Genomic DNA, 24,438 nt, shown 5'->3' with positions numbered 1-24,438 from the left:
GTCAGGAAAGGAGAATCAAGAAGAGGGAGAGAGGAGAAGAAAATAAATAGAAAGCACAAACCCAACAGTAAAAACACATCCAAATTTCTCAGTGATGAAAATAAACGCTGAGTTAAATGGCAGAGATCACTACATGGGACTGCTAAGAACAAGGCAGCTACATTCTGCTTACTAGAGACACATCTAAAACAGGAGACCACAGTAAGACTGAAAGTAAAAGAATAGAAATGCCAAGCAAATAAAATAAAGCTGGACTAACTAAATCCATGTCAGATCAGAGTGGGCTTTAAGGCAATGGTCCCAGGAGGGATGCAGAGTCAGCACTTCAGGACGAACAGAGCGGGTCACCGGGAGACAGACCAGAACTGCCCCTGGAGGCTCCTAATAAGAGGACCTCAAAATACAGTAAGCAAAAATGGATAAATCCACAACCAGAGTGGGAATTCTTAACACTCCATTCTCAATAACTGACAGGCAAACATTAGGGCCTAATGCCAGACCTCATGGTCAGTCAGGAGCACCATTCCCACCACCCCACACCCTCCCGGCCAGGTCCAATCCCAGAGGAGCTGCACAGCCTCTTGGTGGGAGTGGGGCTGGGGAGGGAAGGGGGAGGACCAGGCAGAAGATAGAGAAGAAGCCAACCTGCCCCTCCCCTCCAGAGGATTCCAGCCTGGGCTGTCCAGAACTGGGCGGTGTGAGGGGTGGGGGGGGAGGCTGACTTTAACTTTAATTCAGAGACATTTTATTTACACTGGACTGGGTATCTTCATTATTAAATGAGAATGTTATGGTGGCTAACAGTAATTGGAGATTTTTTCTTTTCTAAGAGTGACCTAAAATCGAAAATTGTGCAAGATTTCATCTGAAGGCGGGAAAGAGGGGCAATGTAGGCTAGAAATGACCACAGAACAGGTTCAAAGGGACAGCAGTGACAGAGGGTATGTTGTTCTGTCTCACCCTACGCACTGCCCAGCACGAGTTACTGGTGATGCTGTCCTGGTGGCAGCTCTGGTTTACCCACTCAGCATCCCTCTCTCCTTTGGTCAGGGCACCTGTCAATCACAGGCGTAGCCAGTTGAATGCCTCAAGGAACGTGAACTTTGAGCTGGAGAAGTGGTTGCTCGAGATCCTGCAGCCAAGGCTCCGCTCACATAGTCCTTCCTGGTACTTGGCTGCCCAGCTTTTCCTTCATTTTAGTGAATGGCCCACGGGCACAGCCACCTTGACCGAGAGGGGGATTATGGAGCAGCATCGTGCTGGGCACTTCCCCATGCTGGGTCCAGATTCTCACTGGTGTACCCTGTGCCTTGGCCATCTCTCAGACCTGGCCAGTTGCTCATGCTTTCTATTTAACCAGCCCATTTTTAGAAATGGAGTTTGAAAACCGGCAGGTAGGGAGCACACTCCACAGACCCCACCACTCTCTATTGTCTTCCACCCAGTGGTTTGCCCACATAAGTCCCCTCCTTGGTTACAGTGCCTGGCCTCACGCCTCCTTTCCTTACTGACATCTCTGGATTTGTCCTCAGCTATGAAGTCTGGCTGACCCCTGTCTGACAGGTCACCCAAATCCTAGCACAACGGTTGAACTACAGTTAGTTAAACCAATAATTTCTAACAACAATTATTGAAAGAGAAGGGATAGCTCCAGAAAGAATTTATGGTCAGTTTTGTCGGTTTGTGAATAGCAATGAAAAAGAAATGAACTATGAGATTATTAATCCATCAAGTCTTTGGTTTTTGAAGACATTTTATTATGGAAATGTTCACACAAAGTAGGGAAAACAGTGTCGTGAGTCCTCCACGTAGCCATCACTCAGCTTCAACAATCATCAATGTTGGGCGGCTCTTGGTTCGCCTCTTCCTCCCCTACACCCCAGCCACCTCACACACGACCACCTCCACAGCTGGGTTATTTTAAAGTAAATCCAAGATGTCATAACATTTCATCCACAAACATTACATATTCATATCTTTCAGAGATATCTCCAAGCGATAAGATCTCTCTCTTTTTAACATAACTACCATTATCACACACACAAAATTAACAATTATTCCTTAATATTATCAAATACACAGTGTTCAAATTTCCCTAATTATCTTTTAAGTGTCTCTTTATAAGTGGCTTATTTGAATCTAGGTTCAAACCAAGTCCAGCACTGCATGTGGTTAATATGTCTCTTAAATCTCTTTCAATCTAGAATAGCTCCCCTTCCTCTTTTTCTTTTTTCTTGTCACTTACTTGTTGAAAAAACCAAGTTATTTGTCCTGTAGACTTTGCTGTATTCTGGTGATTGCATCCACACCGAGTTTTAACACGTCCCTCTATACCCTGTATTTCCTATAAACTGGTAGTGGATCTAGAGACTTACCCAATTCAATTTAAAATTCTTTGGTAAGAAGGCTTCATAGTTGGTGCCATGTTCTTCCCATTGATCACATCAGGAGGCTCCTAATATCTGCTCCTCTGTTCTCGGAGACTGAACAGGGGGCTGGTCAAGTGCCCCCGACCTGCACTTGAGCTCGTCACCCCGTGCCCCACTCATTAGAGGGTTGCAGTGTAGAATAAGAGGTCATTTCAAGTTGCTTAGTTAGTCTCAATATATTTTAATTTCAGTCTCAGACAGTATAGTTATAAAAGTATCTAGTTATAAAAGTTAATGTACATACTGCTCCCTCAAAGTAATCCAACATTTTATGTTAATGACACAATTTCATATTTAACTGTACATATTTTTATAGCACTCACACTAGAGTTATTCTGTCATTACACAAACATTTCAACATTGTTATATACTTTAACAAAAATGGTATGTGAAATGGACATTACTTCTATGTTATTTATTTGCAGAATGACCAAAGAGGAGAAAAAAGATTTACAGTATATATTAGTAGGAAAGTGGTTTTGGGGTAAGGATTACGTAGAAAGAATTATGGGATTGGGAATAAGAGGTTTCAAGCACGGAGGTGCTGAGATAACATCATAAAATTGTGTTTTTTCTTATCAGCGACCAGCAAGTGGCCTGAAAGGCAACAGGACTTGGCCAGACGGAGCCCTCCTGAGCGCCCCCGAGCCGGGAGCCCCGAGCAGCAGCTGTATCGCAGGGCCCATGCGGAAATGTAAAATAACACTATGAAGATAAAAACATTATTTCATCTACAGCATGTCCGTTTACATATTTATTTTTTCTTGAAATAAAAATGTTCTAAAGTTACACTGTTTTACCCGATGCTTATTTAATTCCTTTTTTTCCGCTGAGGCAATGAAATTCCTCAATAGTCCGATTTTCAGTTCTCATGCAATCTGCTTAGTATTTAGATTTGGTTAGAAAATCTGATTATTCTTGATTTCACCAGGAGTTTTATTTTCTATTGATTATTTCTTTCAAACTAAAACTAATATTCAACTTCTTTAGAAGCTATGACTAGAAAAGGAAGCACAAGTTTGGAGAGAAAAATAAGAATCTGGTCCTTTTAACTGGAGCCCCGCTGCAGAATCGACACCTGGTGCTCAGATGGCGTCGTCTCTGCGCTTTCTTCCCGCGCTTACAGCGTTCCAGAGGCTCCCTGAACACTCCCTCTTCACGTGAGAATAAGAAGCTGAAACTGCCTCCTAGCACGGAGGCTGATGCAGTGTTCGAGAACATATAGTCAAGCACTGAATTTATAAGTAAACCAACACTTCCTTGCACAAATAAATGTACAGACTATTGGTCACTATATACTATATAATACTATCTAGTATAGACTCTATCAGGTATAGCGCAAGGTAAGACAACATATGAGACACGAGAATTCACTGTCACTGGGTTTTAAACTGTTGTTTCCCCAAAGAAAAGGCAACTCCGGTATGCAGAAGTAGAATAACAATCTTTTCACGTTACTTGGTGTAAAGATTTACAAGTCTTCCAGAACCTGTGAGGCCAGTTTAGAACCAAGACAGCCTCTGAACGGGATCATCTCCTCCGCGCCGCGATCGGTGACACATGAACACGCAGTGTGTCAGTCCGCTGGCTGGATTTAAAAATCCAGGCTCACTTTCTGTTAACGAAACGCACGTGGATGGGCTCCCCTGGAGTCAGAAGCCCGTGGGTTTTTGCAGGAACAGCTTTAGTCCAAGGAGGTGTTTTGATCTCAAAATGTTGAAGCAACTGAGAAGAGAAAGAGAGGGAAGGGATTTAAATCGGGACAGCAGAAGATTCCCAGGGCTCCTCAGTCCTCTTACCCGCCCCGGGCTGCAGGGAGCCGAGAAGAGAAGAGCCGGTGTTGGAGGACAGCGACTCCCTCGGGCAGGAGGATGCTGGGCATGTGAAAGCAGAGCACTAGGTCCTGGACAAGAGCCCAGCATGTCACTGAGCAACTGTGAAGCTGGTGTCACCAAGATATGCAGGCAGCGTGTTCAAATGACTTACATTTTATTAGGCATTTCAAACTTCTAACCCTAATGCTTCCACTATAGGTCTAGATAAAGAAGGAATCAAAGGCCAAGGAGAAAAGAAGAACAAAGTGAAATTCCAGGTCTCCTGCTGGTTCAGGATCTGCAACCCCTTCAGAAGCGATGCAGGCACAGCAAGGGTACAGCTGTTGGAAGGAGGGGAATGTCCCCACGGACTTCATCTGTTAACGTCCTTAATTTAAACAGTCCTCATTTGTAGTTTTTATTCCATTTCTGATTTCCGAAGTTCAAAAGGAGAACCAGCCCTGCCTGCTGGAAAGTACCTCAACAATGGGTTTAATGAACACCATCAGCCTAAAGTGACAATTTCCCCACCAGCTGGCCATGGCCTGAGGTTCAAAGTCACCCTGGGCTTAAGAACAAAAGGCAGCCTGCTCTGAAGACCTCTGTCAAAACCTGCATGGGTTCCTGGATGGGAGGGAGTGCTTTGCCCCCCAGCCAGGTGGCACACTGGCTGCTGATCCCTCCCCTGCCCCAACCACCTAACAGAGGGTCAGGTGTGGCGAACACCTGTTGTCACAGGTGATCCAGGCTGCCCAGCCCCTACCCCACCTGACTCTCTCACCAGCCTCATCTCCCAGGCAACGAAGGAGGACCCACTGATGGGTCCTCGGGTGAGCTGGGGCTCTAGGGGGGTCAGCAGGGGGCAGGGCTGCAATGGGGACATAGGCTGAGCTCATCACTTCGTCCTGTTAAAGCGACAAACTGAATGACTTGTATTTAGGCCGCTCCACCATGTTCTGGCATTGAGATGGCTTCATCTACACATCCAACCTCTGACCTTTTGTTCTGACCTCCTAGAACTGCTGGCACATTCCCACGTGGCAGAAGGAGAACTCACACATCGGTTTTCCCACTTCAAGGCCAATGTGCCACACAGTCTTTTTTGCTGAGTGGGCAGCACATGCTCATTGAAAAACCAAAATTACACAGGAGACGTAAATACAAAAAACAAAGCCCCCTCTTCCACCTCAAGTCTACAGCTCCCAAGAAGCTGGAGTAACCTTCTAAACGCTCTCAGTGCCATATGAATATCTCGTTCGTGATTTTAAGGAAACATGGTTAACGCTGCAGCAATTAAGCCGTCCTGATCCTCCTCAGGTCCCACAGGCAGGTTCGCTGCTCTGCTGGAGAAGACACCATTGATGTGGTTAAGGAAAGCTCCTCCATTACTGTCTGCTAAGAGGGTGTCTTCGTGAGTGGGTGTTGGATTTTATCAATTATTTGGGGGGGTGGCCATATTTTCTCCTTTAATTTGTCATTGTGGTGAATTATATCGACAGACTTTCTTGAGGTGGGCCATCCTCGCATTCCTGAATACACCTGATTCGGTGAGGATGCATTTCTGTTTCATACATTGCTGGATCTGGTTTGCCAATTTTTCATTTAGGATATTTTTTACCTTTGTTAATAAATCAGGTTAGCCTGTAGTTTTCCTTTCTCATATTATCCCTGCTAGGTTTTAAATATGAAGGTTATGCAAGTCTCATAAAAATGGGACTTCCTTTTTCTAGTCTCTGTTTGTATAAGATGATGACTACTCCTTCACTGAAGGTTTGATAAAACTTGCCAATAAAATTGTCTAGGTCTGGAACACTTCCGAGGTGGATCTTTTTACTGCTGACTCAATGTATTTCATATCTGAGGTCTATTCTCTTGGAGTCAAATGGGGTAATTTACATTTTTCTAGTAAATTGTACATTTTATCTGTCTTCAAATGTACTGGCAAAAAAGCTATTTGTAGTATTTTCTTGATAAAAAAATCTTCTACTCCATTTGTAGTTCTGTCTCCTTTCTCATTCCTAGTACTGTTTATTTCTGCCTTTTTTTTTTCTCAGCAATTACAAATAATGATGCTCCCTTTCTACACTTGCAGAGGAGAAATTAGGGCTCTAAGTAAAAACTCAGGCAGGCACATTCGTGTGTTAACAGCAGCAAACAAATAAAGCCCCCCCCACCACCCAACACCCCGTTCCTGACGCTCTTCCGACTGCGCCCTCCCGCAGCAGCGCCCGGCTGGCCCTGTCGCTCCGGCTGTCCTCTCCGCCTCTTCGGGCAGTCGGAGCCAGGAAGCAGACGCCTGCACAGCTGTCCGAACGGCTCTCTGTGGGCCGTGGCCGCCGCCTGTGGCGGAGCCGCAGCCCCTGCAGAAGCCGCTCGGGGCACACGGAGCAGGCGCGGACGGCAGCGTCGCTGCGGCACGGCCCCCGCGCGGAGACGACCTCGATTCCGCGCACGCCCGCCCGGCGGGGACGCGGCCGGCGGTGCGGGCGAGGACACAGGCGCAGCGCCGCCCGGAGGCCGGCCCGAGGCGTCGGAGCCGGAGAGCGGCAGCGCTGGGCCTGCAGCGAGCCCCGCCCAGCCAGCGGCCTCTCGCTCGGCCACGCCTGCACCGGCGGTGTCCGCACGCCGCCCCGCGCAGTCCAGCCGGGCCACGAGCCGCCCTCCACCAGAGCCGGCCCGACCCCAGCGAGGTGCTCCCCACGCCTCCTTCCGCGCCCTCCTCCCCGGGCAGGAGCCCCTCCCCTTCCCCAGCCCTCAGGGCCTTCCCCCAGTGCCGGCCACCCGGAGCCGTCTCCGCCCCTGCCAGGCCGGCCAGGCTTCCCCGGTCCCTTGCGCCTCTCACGCCATCTTCCATCAGGTCCCACCCATCAGTGCTCGGCTCTAAGCTCTGCGGGCCTGCAGGAAAGCTCCTCCATGACGTGTGGGGGAAATGCAGGAAGGGGTCAAGACACCTTGCCCTGCACCTGCCACTCTGCGACTGTGCCGTGTCCCCAGCTTTCTGAGCTTCGGTTTCCTCATCAGTAAAATGGGGAGACTGGGGCACCAGTAATCCCCATGTCCTTCCCATGCTTGGAGTCAACGACAGTAGCTCCCCAACCTTGGGCCGAGGCTTTCCATGGCGAACACGGTTAGTGGTAGTCTTCCCAAACTGCCGAAAGGCTAATGGGTAGTATTTTCTCTACTATAGGGTTTTCTTTTATAAAATTTCCTTCAGACATTATTTAGTTCCTGCTACAGCCTGAACTCAGATACCTTATAAGCACAAAAGTATCTATTTTACTGCGTAGAGATTAGCACATAGGTATTCTCTAACGAAAACCAAGGCTTCCTGGTGTTGTGCAAGCTAAACGAGCCTGAGAAGCAGCTCCCCGAGTGAACGGCCGATTCCCGTAAACAGGGCGTGCAGAGGGGCCGGCGCGGGGGGCACGGCTCTAACTTCTGCCCACGCCATTCGGGTGAGGACAGAGAAGGCGGGCGCCAGGGGCCCAAGACGCGACGGCGCGGTGGCACTTCTCGGAAAGGATTCCCGGGAAGCTCTCGCCCTCACGTCTTCAGAGTCACGTTCCCTTGTCTGACCCGAGCCTGGCCCCAGGCGAGCCCAGGAAGAGAGGCCGCGGTCCTCGCGCTACCTGGATCACGGCGAGGTGGATCTCCAGTTCGGCGATTCTCCGCCCGATGCAGCTCCGAACCCCGTAGCCGAAGGGGATGGACCCGAAGTTGTCAACACGGTCCGGGCCTCCTTTCCGCAGCCAGCGCTCTGGCCGGAACTCCTTGGCCCGAGGGAAGTTCGCATCCTCGTAGGATGTGGCGTAGTGGCAGAGGGCCAGCTGGGTCTGAGACCATTTTCAGCAGAAAAAGAACAAAGAAGGGGATCACGCGAAAGCAGGGCTGAGGCAAGAGCCCTAGCTGGACGCCCCTCCAGAGGAGCTTCTGACCAGGAGGAACCACGTGAGGGCCCAAGAGGCCATCAGCGCCCGACACTCCCGGGAGGGGAAGTGCTGCTTCCAGGGGGCCTCTGGGGAGGGGGGGAGGGGGGTTGGCCTGTAAGCTACAGAAATATCTGGCCTTGTTTCTGCTCGAGCCATATCACACAGTTCACCTCCTTGCCCCAAAACCCCATCTTCATCGTTAAATATATGCCGAAGAAAAGGAAACCCATTGATAGTTGCTTAGGTACGAGGATTTCCTAAACACACAAGCAGATTTCCAATTCATCCACCACTGCACAGCCCAACTCCCCACCCATGTCCACAAACTCACGCCTTTGGGGATCAGATACCCGCCGACAACCAGGTCTTCCTGGGTGACGCGGCCATTCCCCGGCAGCACTGGAAACAGCCTGGAAAGGAGCCAACGGGAATGGAGAGGTGACTTTTAAAATATATTACTAAACATTTAAAAGTCTGGATATATTGCCATCTTCATTTTCTAAAATGTAACACATAGTACGGTTTCAACTAAGAAATCTTGCAAGGACCCTCGTGACTCTCAGCTCTGCCGGGTGAGGACCCTGGGGAAGGTGAGAAAGTCTCACCATCAAAAAAGCTCACGGAACGCAAAGCAAAGCCTTTAACATGCTGCCGTGTGCCAGGAGGAGTAATTCCACCTGTCTGAAATCTGTGTGCATGGGACCTTCTATCAAGGAAGAAGTTCATAGGACTCAGCGTTCGAGGAAACACATTTTGAGAAATGCTTCAGCTTTCAGGTCGTCGCAGAGCAGCGACCCTGAGAAAACTGTGAATACAACTAATTGACAAACAACAGTAAACACACAACTAGCTTTTTTTTTTTTTTTTTGAGATTAAACAGCATGCTGTCAATTGAGGATGCAATACAACTTGAAATATCATTATCAAGTCAGGTTTAAAAGAATTATTTTAGTGTATACTGTGTAAATGACCTTTGCTCCCTGGCAGGGCATTCCCTCCACAGAGGAACGCTGTGTTCTGGATCCCGGAACCTCAGAGGAATTTCCCCACTCACGTAATCCCACTCCCACCCAAATCACCCACAGCCACCCATATCCCTCAGGCTCCAGCTTTTCTGAGTGTCAGGAAAGCCCTGACCAGGAGTAAATGAGCCTCACTATTTGGTGTCTCCAACCCAACTAGGATGTCCACACAAGAACCACAGGATTGTGTAAGCAAGTCTGGTAATTAGCCAAACAGCTCAAAATATGTTCCTGACAAATCAGTCTTGTTCCGCTTTTTATCTTCAGAGGAGCATGTTGGGAAACACTTGATGAGCCAGTTGACTAAAGCAGGTACAAAGAGGATGGCTCCAAAGATCTTTATAAAGAAATGAATGTCTCAAACCATACAACAGAAGAGGCTTCCTGCTATTCTGACAAGGGCAGAGGGGAAATAAAGAGAGTTACGAACATCTCCTTCCTCAACATTTCAGCCTCTGAGGGCAGTGGAGCATTTGTTTAGGATCCAGTTTTTAAGTCAAGGAGCAATTGTTATGATAAAGAATCAGACTTAAAGGACACAGTTTTCGACATGAATTTTGGTGAGCCTTTTACCTCAAGGTTTCCTTAAGCAGAGCTCTGACCAACGGGACTTTGGGGACATCTGCAGCCGTTGGAACATGCCTTTCCCCCAAATTCTTGACTATCTCCTGGTACACAGTCTGCTGCACTTGCGGGTGCCTGGCAAGGAGATACACCGCCCAGGATAACGTGAAGGACGTCTAAGGGAGCAACAGGCGGACACGGCACGTGGTGAGGGGAACAAGCAGCAGACTACGCCAGGCGTGACGTCACATTCACACGTCTATCGGAGCGTTTTGTGTCTTACCAAAACAGATTATTTTCCTTAATGCATGCCAGAAAAAAACAAATATTTTCGGAAAGTAACATCAACTATGTGATTCAAGTGCTATTTCAGTGAAGAGCCACAGGGAAAATTATTCTGGAACTTTTTTTAACCATTTACAAGCAATCTTCCTCCTCTTCAGTGGAGACTGAGAGGATTCGAGGTTGCTGGTCAAGCCTGGAGGCTGTGCTTGGAACTTTCTGTGACCTTCTTTGCAAGGGTCATCCGGTTTTTGCTAGAAAGGGCCTGAGGCTGTCTGATCTTCTGGCATCCTGCAGGCCATCAGAGCTGGGCTGGGCCTGTGCTGGTTTCCCTCATCTAGAGGGGGTGCGGCTGGTGATGAACAGATTATCCGTTACCCATCCTCCCTCACACGTATCAAGTACAGCAACACATCAGGAGTGACAGCTCATTTGTGCAAAGCGGCGTCATTTTTCTGCCACTTCTCAGACTGAAGAATTACATTTCTGGTTATTGAGAATAATTCTATTTTATTCTCTTAGGTTCCAAGATTTTTCACTAAAATCAATACTATTACCTATGTGACTATTTTCACTCTCTTATAAACAAGGAAATTCCAGAGAATAAATGCTCTTTCTTTCATCTAAAAACAAAATCTAACATAAGTAGGCCATATTGATATCATTTCCCTTAATAGATCTTATATGTTTTTAGATGGCAAGCTCTCCTGTAATATGTAATATAATGTGTAAGCTCTTCCTTATAAATGATAAGGAAATAATTTAGATGCTTCCTATTACGAGAACAGAAAATTTCTATTAAAATCACATTTTTGCAGAAAAACTAAATGTGGTATATCCATACAATGGGATACTACTCAGTAACAAAAAAGAATAAACTACTTTCATATGCAACAAATGGATGAATCTCAAAATCATTTTGCTGAGTGAAGAAAGCCAGATGCAAAATACATGTTGTATGTTTGCATTTATATAAATTTCTAGAAAAATGCAAACTGATGTACAGTGTCAGAAAGCAGATCAGTGGTTGCCTGAGGTGGGGGCATCAGGAGGGATTGGCTGAAATGGGGGTGAGGAAACTCCAGGGGTAGTAGAAATGTTCTGGCTCTTGATCGTGGTGGTGTTTTCATAAATGATTGCATCTGTCAACAATCTGTGTTGAATTGTAGGGTTTAAATGGATGCAGTTTATTGTGCATAAATTATACTGCAAGCCAGTTGATTTTTAAAAATTACACTTAAAAAGTGAATATGGAATTCTAAGACTTTGTCTCCTGATGTTCCTTGCATCACTTCTCTCCGAGGAAAAGGTCCTTTCTGCAGAACTCATGGCGATGCTCTCAGTTTCCACCAGGGGGCAGGAGGAAAGTGTGTCCAAATCAGCTTAGAGACAAGGCCATTCATTCAATCACTCCTTCTCTAGTCAACAAACCCACACCACCCATCACAGCCACATAGCTAATTAGAATCTTCACTGACTGCATCGATTTCATCCATTAGTCTGCATTTAATTTATATACTTTTTGTTTTATTGTTGTAGAAGATCCATAAGGAGTGTATATTAAGTCTTTGTGCTTTTACATGTTTAAGTGACATTGTAATAAAAATAATGTCAGCCCTAGGGTTTTTCCCCCTTTAAAAAGGAGCTCTGTGCCTTATTCAAATTCATGAAGCAGTGGCGTCAAGGAGAAGCTGTGAGGCGACAGGCTGAGCTGTTCAGCTCTGAAGGGCTGGGAACCGTAAGGCAGCGGGCAAGCCTTCCTTATTCCACTGCCCTGACCTCTTCCCCCGTTACTGAGAGCTGGGCCCTGCTTGTGCTGCTTCACACCTCCTCTTAGAAAATTTTACAATTTCTCTGTACTTATACCCACATGTATATCATTTTTCATCCATGAATAAATGTATCATATTGTACATGGGAGGGGACTTGGCTCCCATGGCCCCCGTACCCCCTGACCCCCAGCCACGTTAACAGTCTAGTATGCACCCTCCATCCTCCCCTCCATGGTCATGCAATCACTTACACACAGGCACGTGCACGGGGACAGGTGGGGTGGGGCCACTGTTTATTTTACTAATGGGAACACAGTATACACATTTTTCCACATCTTCATTTCTCACTTAATTGTCAGGTATGGAATTCCCTTTAAGTCAATCAGCAGTGCTTCATTTCCTCCTGATATTGAGCCCTCCTTGGTCATAGTATATTATTCATCGGCTACAATAATTGAATCTATTCACTAGGATTTTTTTAATTTATTTATTTTTTGGTGAGAAAGATTGGCCTTGAGCTAACATTTGTGCCAGTCTTCCTCTACTTTACATGTGGGTTGCTGCCACAGCATGGCTGACGAGTGGTGTAGGTTTGCACCTGGGATCCGAACCCACGAACCCCGGGTCGCCGAAGCAGAGTGTGCAAACTTAACCACTATGCCACCAGGCCGGGCCCTGAATCTACTCACTAGGATATTATTTAAAGTTGATACACATACTCATAAGTCAAACTGTTTATTAAACTTTTCTTTCTTTAATGCTTTCTTTAGCAGATTTAGGTTTTAAAGTTATGCTTCCTTTATAAAATGAATTGGGGAGTTCTCCATGGCCAGGAATATTTTAAATGATAAATAATAAGGTTTTTAATGTCTGTGCCCTCTTCATTTCTGATATTATTAAACAATGGACAAATGTTTGCAAATCAGGAATGATTTTTAAACTTTAAAACATATTGTTACTTTGTGTGTGTGATAACGGAATTGTGGTTACATTTTTTACAGAATTCTTGTGCACCTTAGTTTTACATTTTATACCTGCGGGGAAAAAAAGGGTAGAGTTTTTTCCCAGAGACTTTCAGCAGCAAAGCAGATGTTCAGCTAGTGCAAATGTGTATGTACTGTTAAAGTAACCATCAGGTTACTCGGAAAGGCCACTGGATTTAACTGTGCTTTGCTTACTGAGAAAAGAGAAAAACCAACCAACTCACTGTGTCGACGCCAGCCAGCAGCATCTCAGTCATGTTGGCGTAGATCTCCTCCAGCGTCAGCTCCTGACTGAGGAAGAGGTATGTGAGCAGCCCCCCTCTCACTCTCTCCCCTTGGTCCATGCGGCACTGTATGTCTCTCAGCTTGTTGTCAACGTGGATTTGGCCTGTTTGAAAACAGTATTTCTTTTGAAAGAAGTTTTCGTTAATAATCTCTTCAGTCTCGATTCCCTCTTCTGTGGCAGGTTCAGAAGCTAAACAAACCCAGACTGACTTATTGTCAACCTCAGAACTTCATCCAGACACTTGTTTGTATAAATGAATGAAAAGTTAAAGACAAGCTAAATATCTCTTCCTTTTAAAAAATAATCTATAAGATATTTGCAAATGTTTGCTTTACTAATCAAGTAGCCAAAAAAGGTCTGGAGTAACAAGACTACAGATTCCTTTTTCTCCCACTTCACTTCCAAAAGGTAGAAGGAACTGAGAGGAAAAGGCCATGCATTATTATCTGAGATGTTACCATAAAAAGATACAAGCATATTATTTTCATCAGAACCCATATATCAAATGAATGCTGACCTTCAAAAGATACCATGGGACACTTCTTTCAATGTTAGCATTGCTCTAAATATTTTGGAAATCTTTTTTTTCCTTTTTGGAAATTCTCTTATAGTAAAATTTTTAGCCACATAAGAAAACTAATCTTGCTTTGTAGGTTCACCTTTGGTTTGAACAAAATGGTTCCTCCTGGCTTGTTTTCACCAGGTAAGAAATAAATGAATTTGTCTCTTTCTAAAAAGCTGCAATTGAGAATGTTCAAATGAATGTGCACAGGACTGAAATTCCCTCTGCATGTTAAGTAATGACAGAATTATTGGACTAAGGACACCATCTCCCAGAGACAACATTTATTTGCATATATCACTGGTAGCATGTTTGTTAAAATAAAAATAATTTAAAAATGAGAAATCTCAGGGCTGGCCCAGTGGTTTAGTGGTTAAGTTCAAGCGCTCTGCTTCAGCGGCCTGGGGTGCAGAGGTTCAGATCCCGGGCGCGGACCTATGCACCACTCATCAGCTATGCTGTGGCAGCAACCCACATATAAAGTAGAGGAAGATTGGCACAGATGTTAGCTCAGGGCCAACCTTCCTCAGCAAAAAGAGGAGAATTGGCAACAGATGTTAGCTCAGGGTCAGTCTTCCTCACCAAAAAAATAAAAAAGAGAGAGAAATAGGTCATGTTACTTACAGTGACAACTCACATGCTTTTTGCTCATTCAAGAAGCCAATCTAAAAGTGCGTGAGTCCAAATAACAACATGTAACTACATCCGGTCATCTTCTCCCTAATACCCACTGTCCTCATGAGGTTAGATAGGCCACAAGTGGTAAAGTCAAGTCAAGCTGGTTCTACAAAAGGTGCCCCTCAAGTCTTCTCTTACTGAATTTGAAGAGTCCATCCCAGGACCTGCAGAATTCCCGCCAGGGTTTTGGGATGAGCGGGCGGAGCCACCTGGGGATGGCGCCTGCGTACATGGAGGTCTTGAACATGCTGAACATGAGCCCCAGGGCCTCAATGTAGTCCACTGTCAGCTGCGGAACGCTGTTCTCCAGGCAGCCCAAACGGCTCTCGTAAAGGATGGTGGCCACTCCTGCACGGGAAAGAGAGTTTAAAAACAGCCTTCTTCTAGATTACTGACAGTATCAATACTCAGTATCTGGCCATATAAGTAATTTTCTAAAGCAATCTAGGTGCCTTTTGTGAGTGGGGCCTGTGCTCTATCCCCCGAGGTTTCCTCCGTGACGCCCTGAGCTACAGGGCAGTGTGATTCAGGGCTGACAGATGGCAGGCCTCTCCAGCCTGGCCCTGCTCTGCCGATCACCCTCTGCTCAACAGTTTCTTTCAAGACCCACGAGGCAAAACCCCAATGTCCCAGCCCCTTCCCCAGCCTTGGGGAATTGAAACGTGACTCCTCTTGGCCACAGAGTGGGGACCCCAGGCCCAGAGAGCTACAGAAGCAGAGGAAACAGCCTCAATGGATCATGGAAGGGCAGGATTTTCCAGTGTGTTTACAACTCACTTCTCTTTTGATTTTGTTACTATTTTTAGAAAGCATTAATATTAGAACTTTAAAAAGTTAACTTAAAAAGTTAAATTTGAAGTAAGGGAAACTCATAAAAAAAAAAGAGAGAATGAGAAACCTGATAGGTCCTCCGAAAAAAGCAAGGTACAGAACAAAACGTTTGGTATGCTACCATTTCATTTTTTTTTTTAAGTAAAAAGAATATTCCCGTGTATTTCCTTGTATGTACATAAAATATCTCTTGATGATACATAAGAAACTGGTGACCTAGCTGGGTCGGGAGAGAGGGAGACTTCTCCACGAATACCTTTTCGGTTTGATTTTTGAACCACAGGAATGGACAACCCATGCAAGGTGAATTTAAAAAGCCAGAATGATGGGGCCGGCCCGCTGGGGCAAGCGATTAAGAGCGTGTGCTCCGCTGCGGCGGCCCGGGGTTCGCCAGTTCGGATCCCGGGCATGCACTGATGCACTGCTTGGCAAGCCATGCTGTGGTGGCATCCCACATAAAGTGGAGGAAGATGACATGGATATTAGCTCAGAGCCAGTCTTCCTCAGCAAAAAGAGGAGGAGTGGCAGATCTTAGCTCAGGGCCAATCTCCTCACACAAAAAAAGCTAGAATGACTTTGTAGTAGATGCCCTCTAAATTTCTGTCGCTTTTTTAAAATTGTGCTAAAACAAAATGTGTAGTAATTAGGAGCATGGTTCTTGAGTTAAAAAGACCTGGATTTAAAACTAAGTTTCTGTCACTAAAAATGGGGGCAGGTCTTCAGTTTCCCATTTGTAAAACAGCAGGGTATGCCTGGTCCAGTAGCACTGAGAGGATTGGATGTATGTGTGTATGCACAGGGTTAGCACAAGGCCTGGGAGACAGGAAATGCTCAAGGAACATGAACTGCTGTTTTCTGACAAAGACCCACGCTTCCATCATTCCCACTTCCTGACTTCACCTCACCTTCCATTGAGTATTTGAAGAAAAGGTCATTGACACTGCTCACAGTTTCTCCATCTTCTGCCTGGCTCCTGAGGATGTAGATTCTTTTAATTAAATCAGCAATTACTTGATTGATTTCTCCCGAAAAAATGGCCACATCTTTCGGTTTCAGAATTCTTTGTCTCAGTATACTTCTCATCTTGAGCCACTGTTCACCCTCCCTAGAAGAATAAAGTCGGTTTCAAATCATCTTACTTATATTGACATTCTGGAAAGGAATTCCAGGAACGTCTGAAAAATTTCCCAGCAATCAAGAGTCAAGCAGATCTGCCAATCCAAATGGAATGAAGACAGGAAAGACACTTCAGGGAGAGAGGACTGACTTCGGCCTTGGAGTCTGTTAGAGCTTTAGCTGTTGCCCTTGAAGCAAACTTGAAGGGAAAAAATTGTCAATGGGAATCCTCTTTATTAAAAGTAATACAATTTCCTTTGAAAAACCCTGCAATAATATTATAATAAAGAGACACAAGACTGCTCCGATTAGCAAAAGAGAAAAAAGTTTACATGTATAAACTCCTGAGCTCCAAGGCCGTGGCTGGTGCCCAGATGCCTGTTGATGGCGCGGGGAGCTGTGCCTCACCATGCAGCCACTCCCCTCTAGGGCTGGACAAATGGGAGGAGCTGTTTGATTATTTCTCTCAAGACAGAAATTGAGGGACCTTGGTGACATCCAATTACAATTTTTATTTACCTTATTTGAGAAACTGACAGTTGTATTTCTCCCCAGTTCATGCTTAATAACATATATATCAAAGAGCCACAAATAGAGTTTCTAAACCAAAGGGATTTGGACCAGAGGATCTGCAGCTGCTCCGTGTTCTCCTCCCTGCCTGGGAGTGTGCTGATTAGCTCTTGGAAGGCACAAAGGTGTCAGTGAACCTTGTTTAGAAATAATAATCATAGTCTGTTACGAGACGGGAAAATCATCACATGGCAGTCGATGCTGGAGGTTCTCAGCCCCTCCTGGAGGCCTCCTAAAACAGCTGACCGCCCTCATCCCCTGTCCACAGATGGGCTCTCTGAACTTCAGCTCCCTTGGTTGTCACTGAATGGACACCTAAAGCCACAAAGCATTGCTTGAGAAACAGCTCCTCCCCATCACTCAGCTAGCACCACTCCCACCTCATCTCTGCCATCAAACTTCTTCCCAGAGAAGGAGGGAGAGAGCCCCAGACTGGCCCTCTGGCACCTGTGTTTAGGAGATCACATAAAGAGGCTATTTTGATACTATTCCACTGGGAGTTCTGTGCTTTAATAAAAGCTGGTTTTTAGGAGCCCAGCATTCAGGGAGGAGGTCTCCCTGAGCTCCCCGCTCCCCTAGTGACACCGCCTGGCCCCACATACTCACGCCGAGATGAGCCCGGTGGATCTCCCTCGTAAGTCTCGGTACTCCTGCCAGGACCCCATGTTGGCTCTCTGGGGCACAGCCCCCTCCGCCCGGAGCACCTGAGCCACCATGTCTCGGTCTGCAATAGATACTACAAACTGAGGACCAAAGTGAGACTTGAAGATTTTTCCATATTCCTGTGTGTGCTTCTGCTGCAATACCATGGAGAAATCAAAAAAGGAAAAAATACATAGATATGATATACTTTTGACATAGACATTCCTGTGTGTTAAGGCAGAAAATTTGGGCAGAGAGAAGCTCTACATTATACAGAGCTGAATCAGAGTAGCAACTTTAAATATTTCTGAGATAAACGGATTTTCAGCCAGCCCTGGTGATCTAGTGGTTAAGATTCAGTGCTTCACCACCGTGGGTTCATTTCCCTGTCAGGGAACCACACCACTCATCTGTCGGTTGTCAGACTGTGGTGGCTGCATGTTGCTGTGATGTTGAAAGCTGTGCCACCGATATTTCAAATACCAGCAGGGTCACCCATGGTGGACAGACTTCAGCAGAGCTTCTAGACCATGACAGACTAGGAAGAAGGACCTGGCCACACACTTCCGGAAAAATTGGCTGTGAAAACCCTACGAATGATATAGCGCCAGACGTTAAGAGGATGGTGCAAAAAGACTGGGCAGGGTTCTGCTCTGCTATCCACAGGGTCACTAGAGTTCCAATCAACTCCACGGCACCAACAATAAAATGTGTTTTCACATCATTAATCATATTCACAGAAGTTTTCTTATTCTTTAAAAATATGTTTTGTAAAATACCTTAGCCGTGTGAAGCAACAAGAGAGAAATGTGGACCTAGATGAACTGCAGAGTCTTAACTATCCTGAACCAAACAGGATCTGCCAGCCCTTTTCCCACAGGCCCTCAATGGCTCTCCCAGCCTGCTCTGTGGAGAGAGCCCTCTATGAGCAATCTGTAATGAACCTGTAAAAATGGTCCCCAGCAAAAAAATGGAAGAAAAGGCATCCAGGTTGGAAAGGGATAAGTAAAGCTATCTCTATTCACAGATGACATGATCTTGCATATAGAAAATTCTAAGGAATCCACTAAAAAACTATCAGAACTAATAAATAAGTTCAGCAAGCTTGCAGAATAGAAGATCAATATACAAAATCAATTGTATTTCCATTTACTAGCAATGAACAATCCAAAAATAAAATTAAGAAAACAATTTCACTTACAATAGCATCAAAAAGAATAAAATATTTAGGAATAAATTTAGCAATAGAAATGCAAAACTTATACTCTGGAAACTACAAGAGATCACTGAAAGAAATTAAAGAAGACCTAACTAAAGGGAAAGATATCCCATGTTCATGGATTGGAAGACTTAATATTATTAAGATGGCAATACTCCCCCAGTAGATCTATAGATCCAACATAATCCCTATCAGAATTCCAGCTGGCTTCTTTGTAGAAATTTACAAGCTGATCCTAAAATTCATATGGAAATGCAAGGGACCCAGAATAGCCAAAACAATCTTGAAAGTGAAGAACAAAGCTGAAGCACTTACGTTTCCCAATTTCAAAACTTACTATAAAAGTAATGAAAACGGTGTGGTACTGGCATAAGGATAGACATCTAAATCATTGGAATAGAACTGAGAGTCCAGAAATAAACCCATAAATCTATGGTCAATTGATTTTCAACAAGGGTGCCAAGATAATTAAATAGGGAAAGAATAGTCTCTTCAAAAAATGGTGCTGGAACAACTGGATAGCCACACACAAAGAATGAATTTGTACCTTTATCTCACACCATATACAAAAATTACCTCAAAATGGATCAAAGACCTAAACGTAAGAGCTAAAACCATAAAACTCTTAGAAGAAAACATAGGGGTAGATCTTCATGACCTTACATTTGGCAATGGTGTCTTAAGATATGACACCAAGGGCCAGCCTGGGTGGCCTAGGGCTTAAGTTTGGCGTGCTCTGCTTTGGTGGCCCAGGTTCGGTTCCCGGGCACAGACCTTCACCACTCGTCTGTTAGTGGCCATGCCGTGGCAACAGCTCGCATGCAAAAAGAGGAAGATTGGCAACAGATGTTAGCTCAGGGTAAATCTACCTCAGCTAAAAAAAAAAAGGGGGGGGGGACCGGCCCCGTGGTGTAGCAGTTAAGTGCACACGCTCCGCTGCTGGCGGCCCAGGGTTCGGATCTGGGTGCGCACCGATGCACCGCTTGTCAGGCCATGCTGTGGCAGTGTCCCACATAAAGTGGAGGAAGATGGGCACAGATGTTAGCCCAGGGCCAGTCTTCCTCAGCAAAAAGAGGAGGATTGACATGGATGTTAGCTCAGGGCTGATATTCCTCAAAAAAAAAAAGAGAGATGACACCAAAAGCACAAGCAACAAAAGGAAAAATAGTTAAGTGGACTTCATCAAAATTTAAAACTTTTTTGCTTCAAAGAACACTATCAAGAAAGTGAAAGACAATCCCCAGAATGGACAAAATATTTGCAAAGCACATATCTGTAAAGGACTTATAGCTAAAATATATAAAGAACTACTACAACACAATAGTAAAAAAACAAATAACCCAATTAAAAACTGGGCAATTATTTGAATGGATATTTCTCCAAAGAAGATATACAAATGGCTAATAAGCACATGAAAAGAAGCTCAACATCATTAGTCATTAGGGAAATGCAAATCAAAACCACAATGAGTTACCACTTCACACCCACTAGGATGGTTATAATCAAAAGGACAGGTAATAACAAGTGTTGTCAAGGATATGGAGAAATCGAAACCCTGGGAATGTAAAATAGTACGGCCACTTTGAAAAACAGTCTGGCAGTTCCTCAAAAGGTTAAATAGAGAGTTACTACTTGACCCAGCAATTCTACTCCTAGATCTATATCCAAAAAAAATGAAAACATAAGCCTACACAAAAACTTATGCTGAATGTTCACAGTAGCATTATTCATAATAGCCAAAAGGTGGCAACAATCCTGATGTCTATCAACTGATGAATGGATAAGCAAAATGTGGTATATCCATACACTGGAACATTATTTGTCCATAAAAAGGAATGAGGTACTGATACATGCTACAACATGGATAAACCTTGAAAACATGGTGCTCAGTGAAAGAAGCCAGACACAAAAGACCACATATTATATGATTCCGTTTATATGAAATGTCCAGAGTAGGCCAACCCATAGAGACAGAAAGTAAATTAGTGGTTGCTTAAGGCTGGGGGAATGGGAGAGTTGGGGAGTCATAGCTAAAGGATACAATATGGGGTTTCTTTTTGAAACTATGAAAATGTTCTAAAATTGTGGTGATGGTTGTACACTTTAAATGAGTTAATTGTATGGTATGTGAATTATATCTCAATAAAGCTGTTACCAAAAAAAGAAAAGAAATTGCAATAAATGTAAATGGGTTAAACTATCCAATTAAATAATAAAGGAAGGAAGGAAGGAAGAGAGGGAGGGAGAGAAGGAGAGGGAGAGAGGAGGAGAAAGGGGGAGAAGAAATAAAGAGAGAAGGGAAGGAAGGGAGGGAGGGGGGGAGGGAGGGAAGGAAGTAACCTTCAGCATGGCTCAGCATTACATAGCCAAGGCTGAGCCTGGGGAAAATGACTAAGTCTCTCTTTGGCATCTGCCAACATTTCTTATTACTCAACCTCAGAAATGGGTGAAGTCTCCCTGCCTGGAGATGAAGACACTCAGACTCAACTGGAATGTGTCAGGTGCCAAGGGATCACTTCTGCCTAACAAACAAGTGACCCCAAAAGAGTGTTCCTCCAGGTCTCTGAAGGGGACCACTGATGAGAGGACTGTTAACAGGAACTAATGGAAGATGGGCCACTCCTCAAGCAAATCCAGCTACTGAATGGGCACAATCAGCACAAGGGAGCAAGTGACCAGGCAGTCTAGAGAACAAGAGAGATGATACAGAGCATTGACAGCACTTTTTGGCAGTAGACCATGGAACAATACAGTCAGTTGTAGTACTTAGAGCTTGTGGAGACCTTAAGAGCACAGACTCTGGAGTTTGAATCTTGGCTCACAGTTTACTAGCTGGGTGACCTTGGAAAGTTAGGTCCCACTGTGCCTCAGTTTTCTCATTTGCAAAATGGAGAAATAACAGAATGTCCCTCACATGTAGGACTTACAACTGTGCCTGGCACATGAAAAGAGTTCTACAAATGTTAATTATTATTATTTTTGATATTAATACAGCTTACAAAGCCCTTCCACAACCCTAATCTCATTTAACCTCACAATAGCCCATGAGATGATGAGGACTGTTGGTCTCCGGCATAGATGAGGAAACTGAGATCCAGAGAGAATAAGAGATTAGCCAAGACTCCACAGGTGGTTGTAGAGTGCTAGCATTTGAACACAGGACTCTTGGTACCAGTGATCCTCCTGCTCTGTCACACTGGAAACAGCCTCTGGTGACCCAGATTATGGCGTCTACTCTGCCACTAACTAGCTGTGTGACCTCACTTTGGGCTGTTTCCACCTGTGAAATGAAAGCTTGAACCGTACAGATGAATGCTAAGATGGCTTGTGCACTCACATCCTGGATTATAAATCGAGTGAAAGCAAGCTGGGCATGATGCTAACAGAATAACTCTCTTCCTCTTACCTTAGAAGGGCCTTATGAGCAACCTGGAGAGCTTGGCAAGAGGGTTGTACTATAACCTTATCCAGTCTAGAGCAGCCTGTGTACACCTGGCAGACCAGGCTTAAGTGTGGGCAACCCAAGCCATCAAGCACTCCCCAGGGGTCCTCAGAGGGGTTGCAGGAGGATGAGCGCTCTTGCAAATGCAACAAGGCATCTGGAAAGTGAAGGAAAAAGGGTACCCAGAGGAGGATGAAGCTGGGAGCATGGGGGGCCTGTCTGCTGCGTGTGAGAAAGCTCCAGGTGAGTCAGGCCATGCCTGTCCCCTGGCAGGTTTGCACCCCACTCTGCGGAGCCTTCGGTAGGAGGGCTGGGTTTGGGGTGACAGCTGGAAGCAGGGCCAATGCAAGGAAACACCCATGTGAACAGAGACACTTCCTGGTTGTGCAGAGGTGGCTCCCGCTAGAGATACAGGTCTTAACAGCTTCTCAAAGAAACCTGTCTGCGGAACAAACTTTGGGCTTATGGTGTGAGGATAAAGTAGATGGAAGCAGACATGGAGAAATGTGAAAAACAAAAACAAAAGCTTGGGCTGTATTGAACTTGTCAGCAAAATACTTTTTACCATATTTGAAAACTAACATCCTGATAGCTTATATTCAGATTCCACATGGAGAAGAGAGAAAATCATGTTCGACCCCTAGAAGCACGTCAGGGAAAAACTGGGTGGGGTTGGTGTAGGGCATGGAGAGGAGGGGCCAGTTGGAATTTCAGTGGAATTAAAATCGCTCCTCATGCTCCCCTGTTTTTTCTATTAATGAAGTTTCTACTTCAGCTGTAGTCAGGGCCTCTGCGCAGTCATGTATGTTTAATGGTTGAGCAACACTTGAATGAGGGAAACCCAGGTGGGCAGTTACAACAGGCTTCCTCTGAGGAGTGCTTTGAAGAATGGAGGGTAAGCTTTGAACAAAAGGAAGTAGGTGGTGGGGAAGGAAGGTGTTCTTGGAAGAGGTCAAAAGGCCCAGATCCCAGAAATAACAGTGAGTGCTGTGGTGGGAGCCCTGAGAAAGAAGATGGCATGTGGAGGAAGCAGATGCCACAGCAAGTGCGAGGGCAGGGATGTGATGACTCTTAAAGGTAGAGAGGGTCACCTTGTAATGAAAGACGCAATTTGACGTGGGCATTGGAAGTGCAGGACTCAGGGTCCAGACGAGGACTGTAACATGAGCCGCCCCGACTCTTCCAAGGGCTGTTGGAGCGCAGGGCTCTCCCTAAGGCACCCCGTGTCCTGGCTGGATGCCGAGGTCCGCTCACAGTCTTTGTCGACCCCATCTCTTAGGGGTTGCTTAACCCAGAACCTCCGAACCTCCGTTGTTTTTTGTTTTTTTTTCATTTATAAAACACAAGTAAAAGGGACCAGAAACGAACGCAGCCTGCCCTCGGCCACGCAAAGGCACAGTGCCCTGCAGAGCCCGGCGCTCCTCGCCCCCGGCGCGGAGAGGCGCTCGTCTCGGGCGCTCCTCCCGGTGACACGCGGGCCTCCCTCGGGAACCGGGTCCCCACCGCCAGGGCCGAGCGGCTCGGGGAAGCGCCCTGCCCGGAACCCCTGCCCGGCGTCCTCTCCTCGGGCACCCCCGCCCTGTGCTCCTTCCCCCGGGCGCCCCCTTCCCAGCGTCCCCTCCCCAGCCGGACCTGGCGCCTCCTCCCGGGATCCCCTCCCCTGGCCCCCTCCTAGGACCCCTCCACTGCGCCCCCTCCCGGGGTCCCTTCTCCCGACCCCCTCCGCAGCCCCCCTCCCCGGCGCCCCCCGCCCGAGTTCTCTGCGCTAGGAAGGCAGCCTCTGGCCGCTCGCCCTCCGGGCCAGCGCGTGCCGCTACCTGGATCTCGTGGATGCGGCTGAAGCCGTCCTTGCAGAAGAACTCTACCAGGTTGGCGAGGGTCCGGGGCCCCGGCATGGCCGCGAGGCTCCGGGGCCCCTCTGCCCGGCCCCCGGCTGGCGGCGGCCCCGGCCGCCCGGCTCCTTTGTCCTCGGCCTGCGCCCCCGCCGGCAGCCGCGGGGCCCCGCCGCCCGGGAGCACGCCCCGCTCGGGCGCCGCGCTCAGACCGGCCTTCAGGATCCGCGCCAGCAGAGCCATGGCAATCGCTTGGGTTGGTTGGTTGATTGAATCGGGGGCTGCCCTTTGAGGTGGCTCTTTGCTCAGTTTTAACTTGTAGGAGCAGCGCTTGTTGGAACTCATACCGCCTGGGCATCAGTTTACACAGACCATTATTAAAGGCTGCCTCCCCTAAGGCTGGAAAAAAGGGTTGGTCTGTGATTAGGCTGCAAGAGAATGAGGCGATTATTATTTTTTCTTCAC

General features: G+C 46.3%; 1 protein-coding gene across 2 annotated transcripts; it reads right to left on the bottom strand.

The window, feature by feature from the left end:
• Positions 1-2,848: 2,848 nt before the first annotated feature.
• LOC131410627 (cytochrome P450 27C1) lies at positions 2,849-24,216 on the bottom strand. 2 transcript variants are annotated; one of them, XM_058548765.1, is made up of 9 exons: positions 23,959-24,216; positions 17,445-17,635; positions 16,058-16,257; positions 14,460-14,669; positions 13,020-13,183; positions 9,768-9,934; positions 8,504-8,582; positions 7,873-8,076; positions 2,849-4,154 (listed from the first exon to the last, which is right to left on the bottom strand). In XM_058548765.1, the coding sequence occupies exons 1-9, from the start codon at positions 24,214-24,216 to the stop codon at positions 4,038-4,040; spliced, it is 1,590 nt and encodes a 529-aa protein (XP_058404748.1). In that variant the 3' UTR covers positions 2,849-4,037. The 2 variants fall into 2 exon arrangements, with proteins under 2 accessions (XP_058404748.1, XP_058404749.1); XM_058548766.1 differs by having other exon boundaries at positions 17,445-17,562; positions 23,959-24,012.
• Positions 24,217-24,438: the final 222 nt, after the last annotated feature.

Source organism: Diceros bicornis, chromosome 10 (assembly GCF_020826845.1).
Source record: "Diceros bicornis minor isolate mBicDic1 chromosome 10, mDicBic1.mat.cur, whole genome shotgun sequence".
NCBI classification, from domain to species: Eukaryota; Metazoa; Chordata; class Mammalia; order Perissodactyla; family Rhinocerotidae; genus Diceros; species Diceros bicornis.
This window is presented reverse-complemented; position numbering and strand designations above follow the sequence as displayed.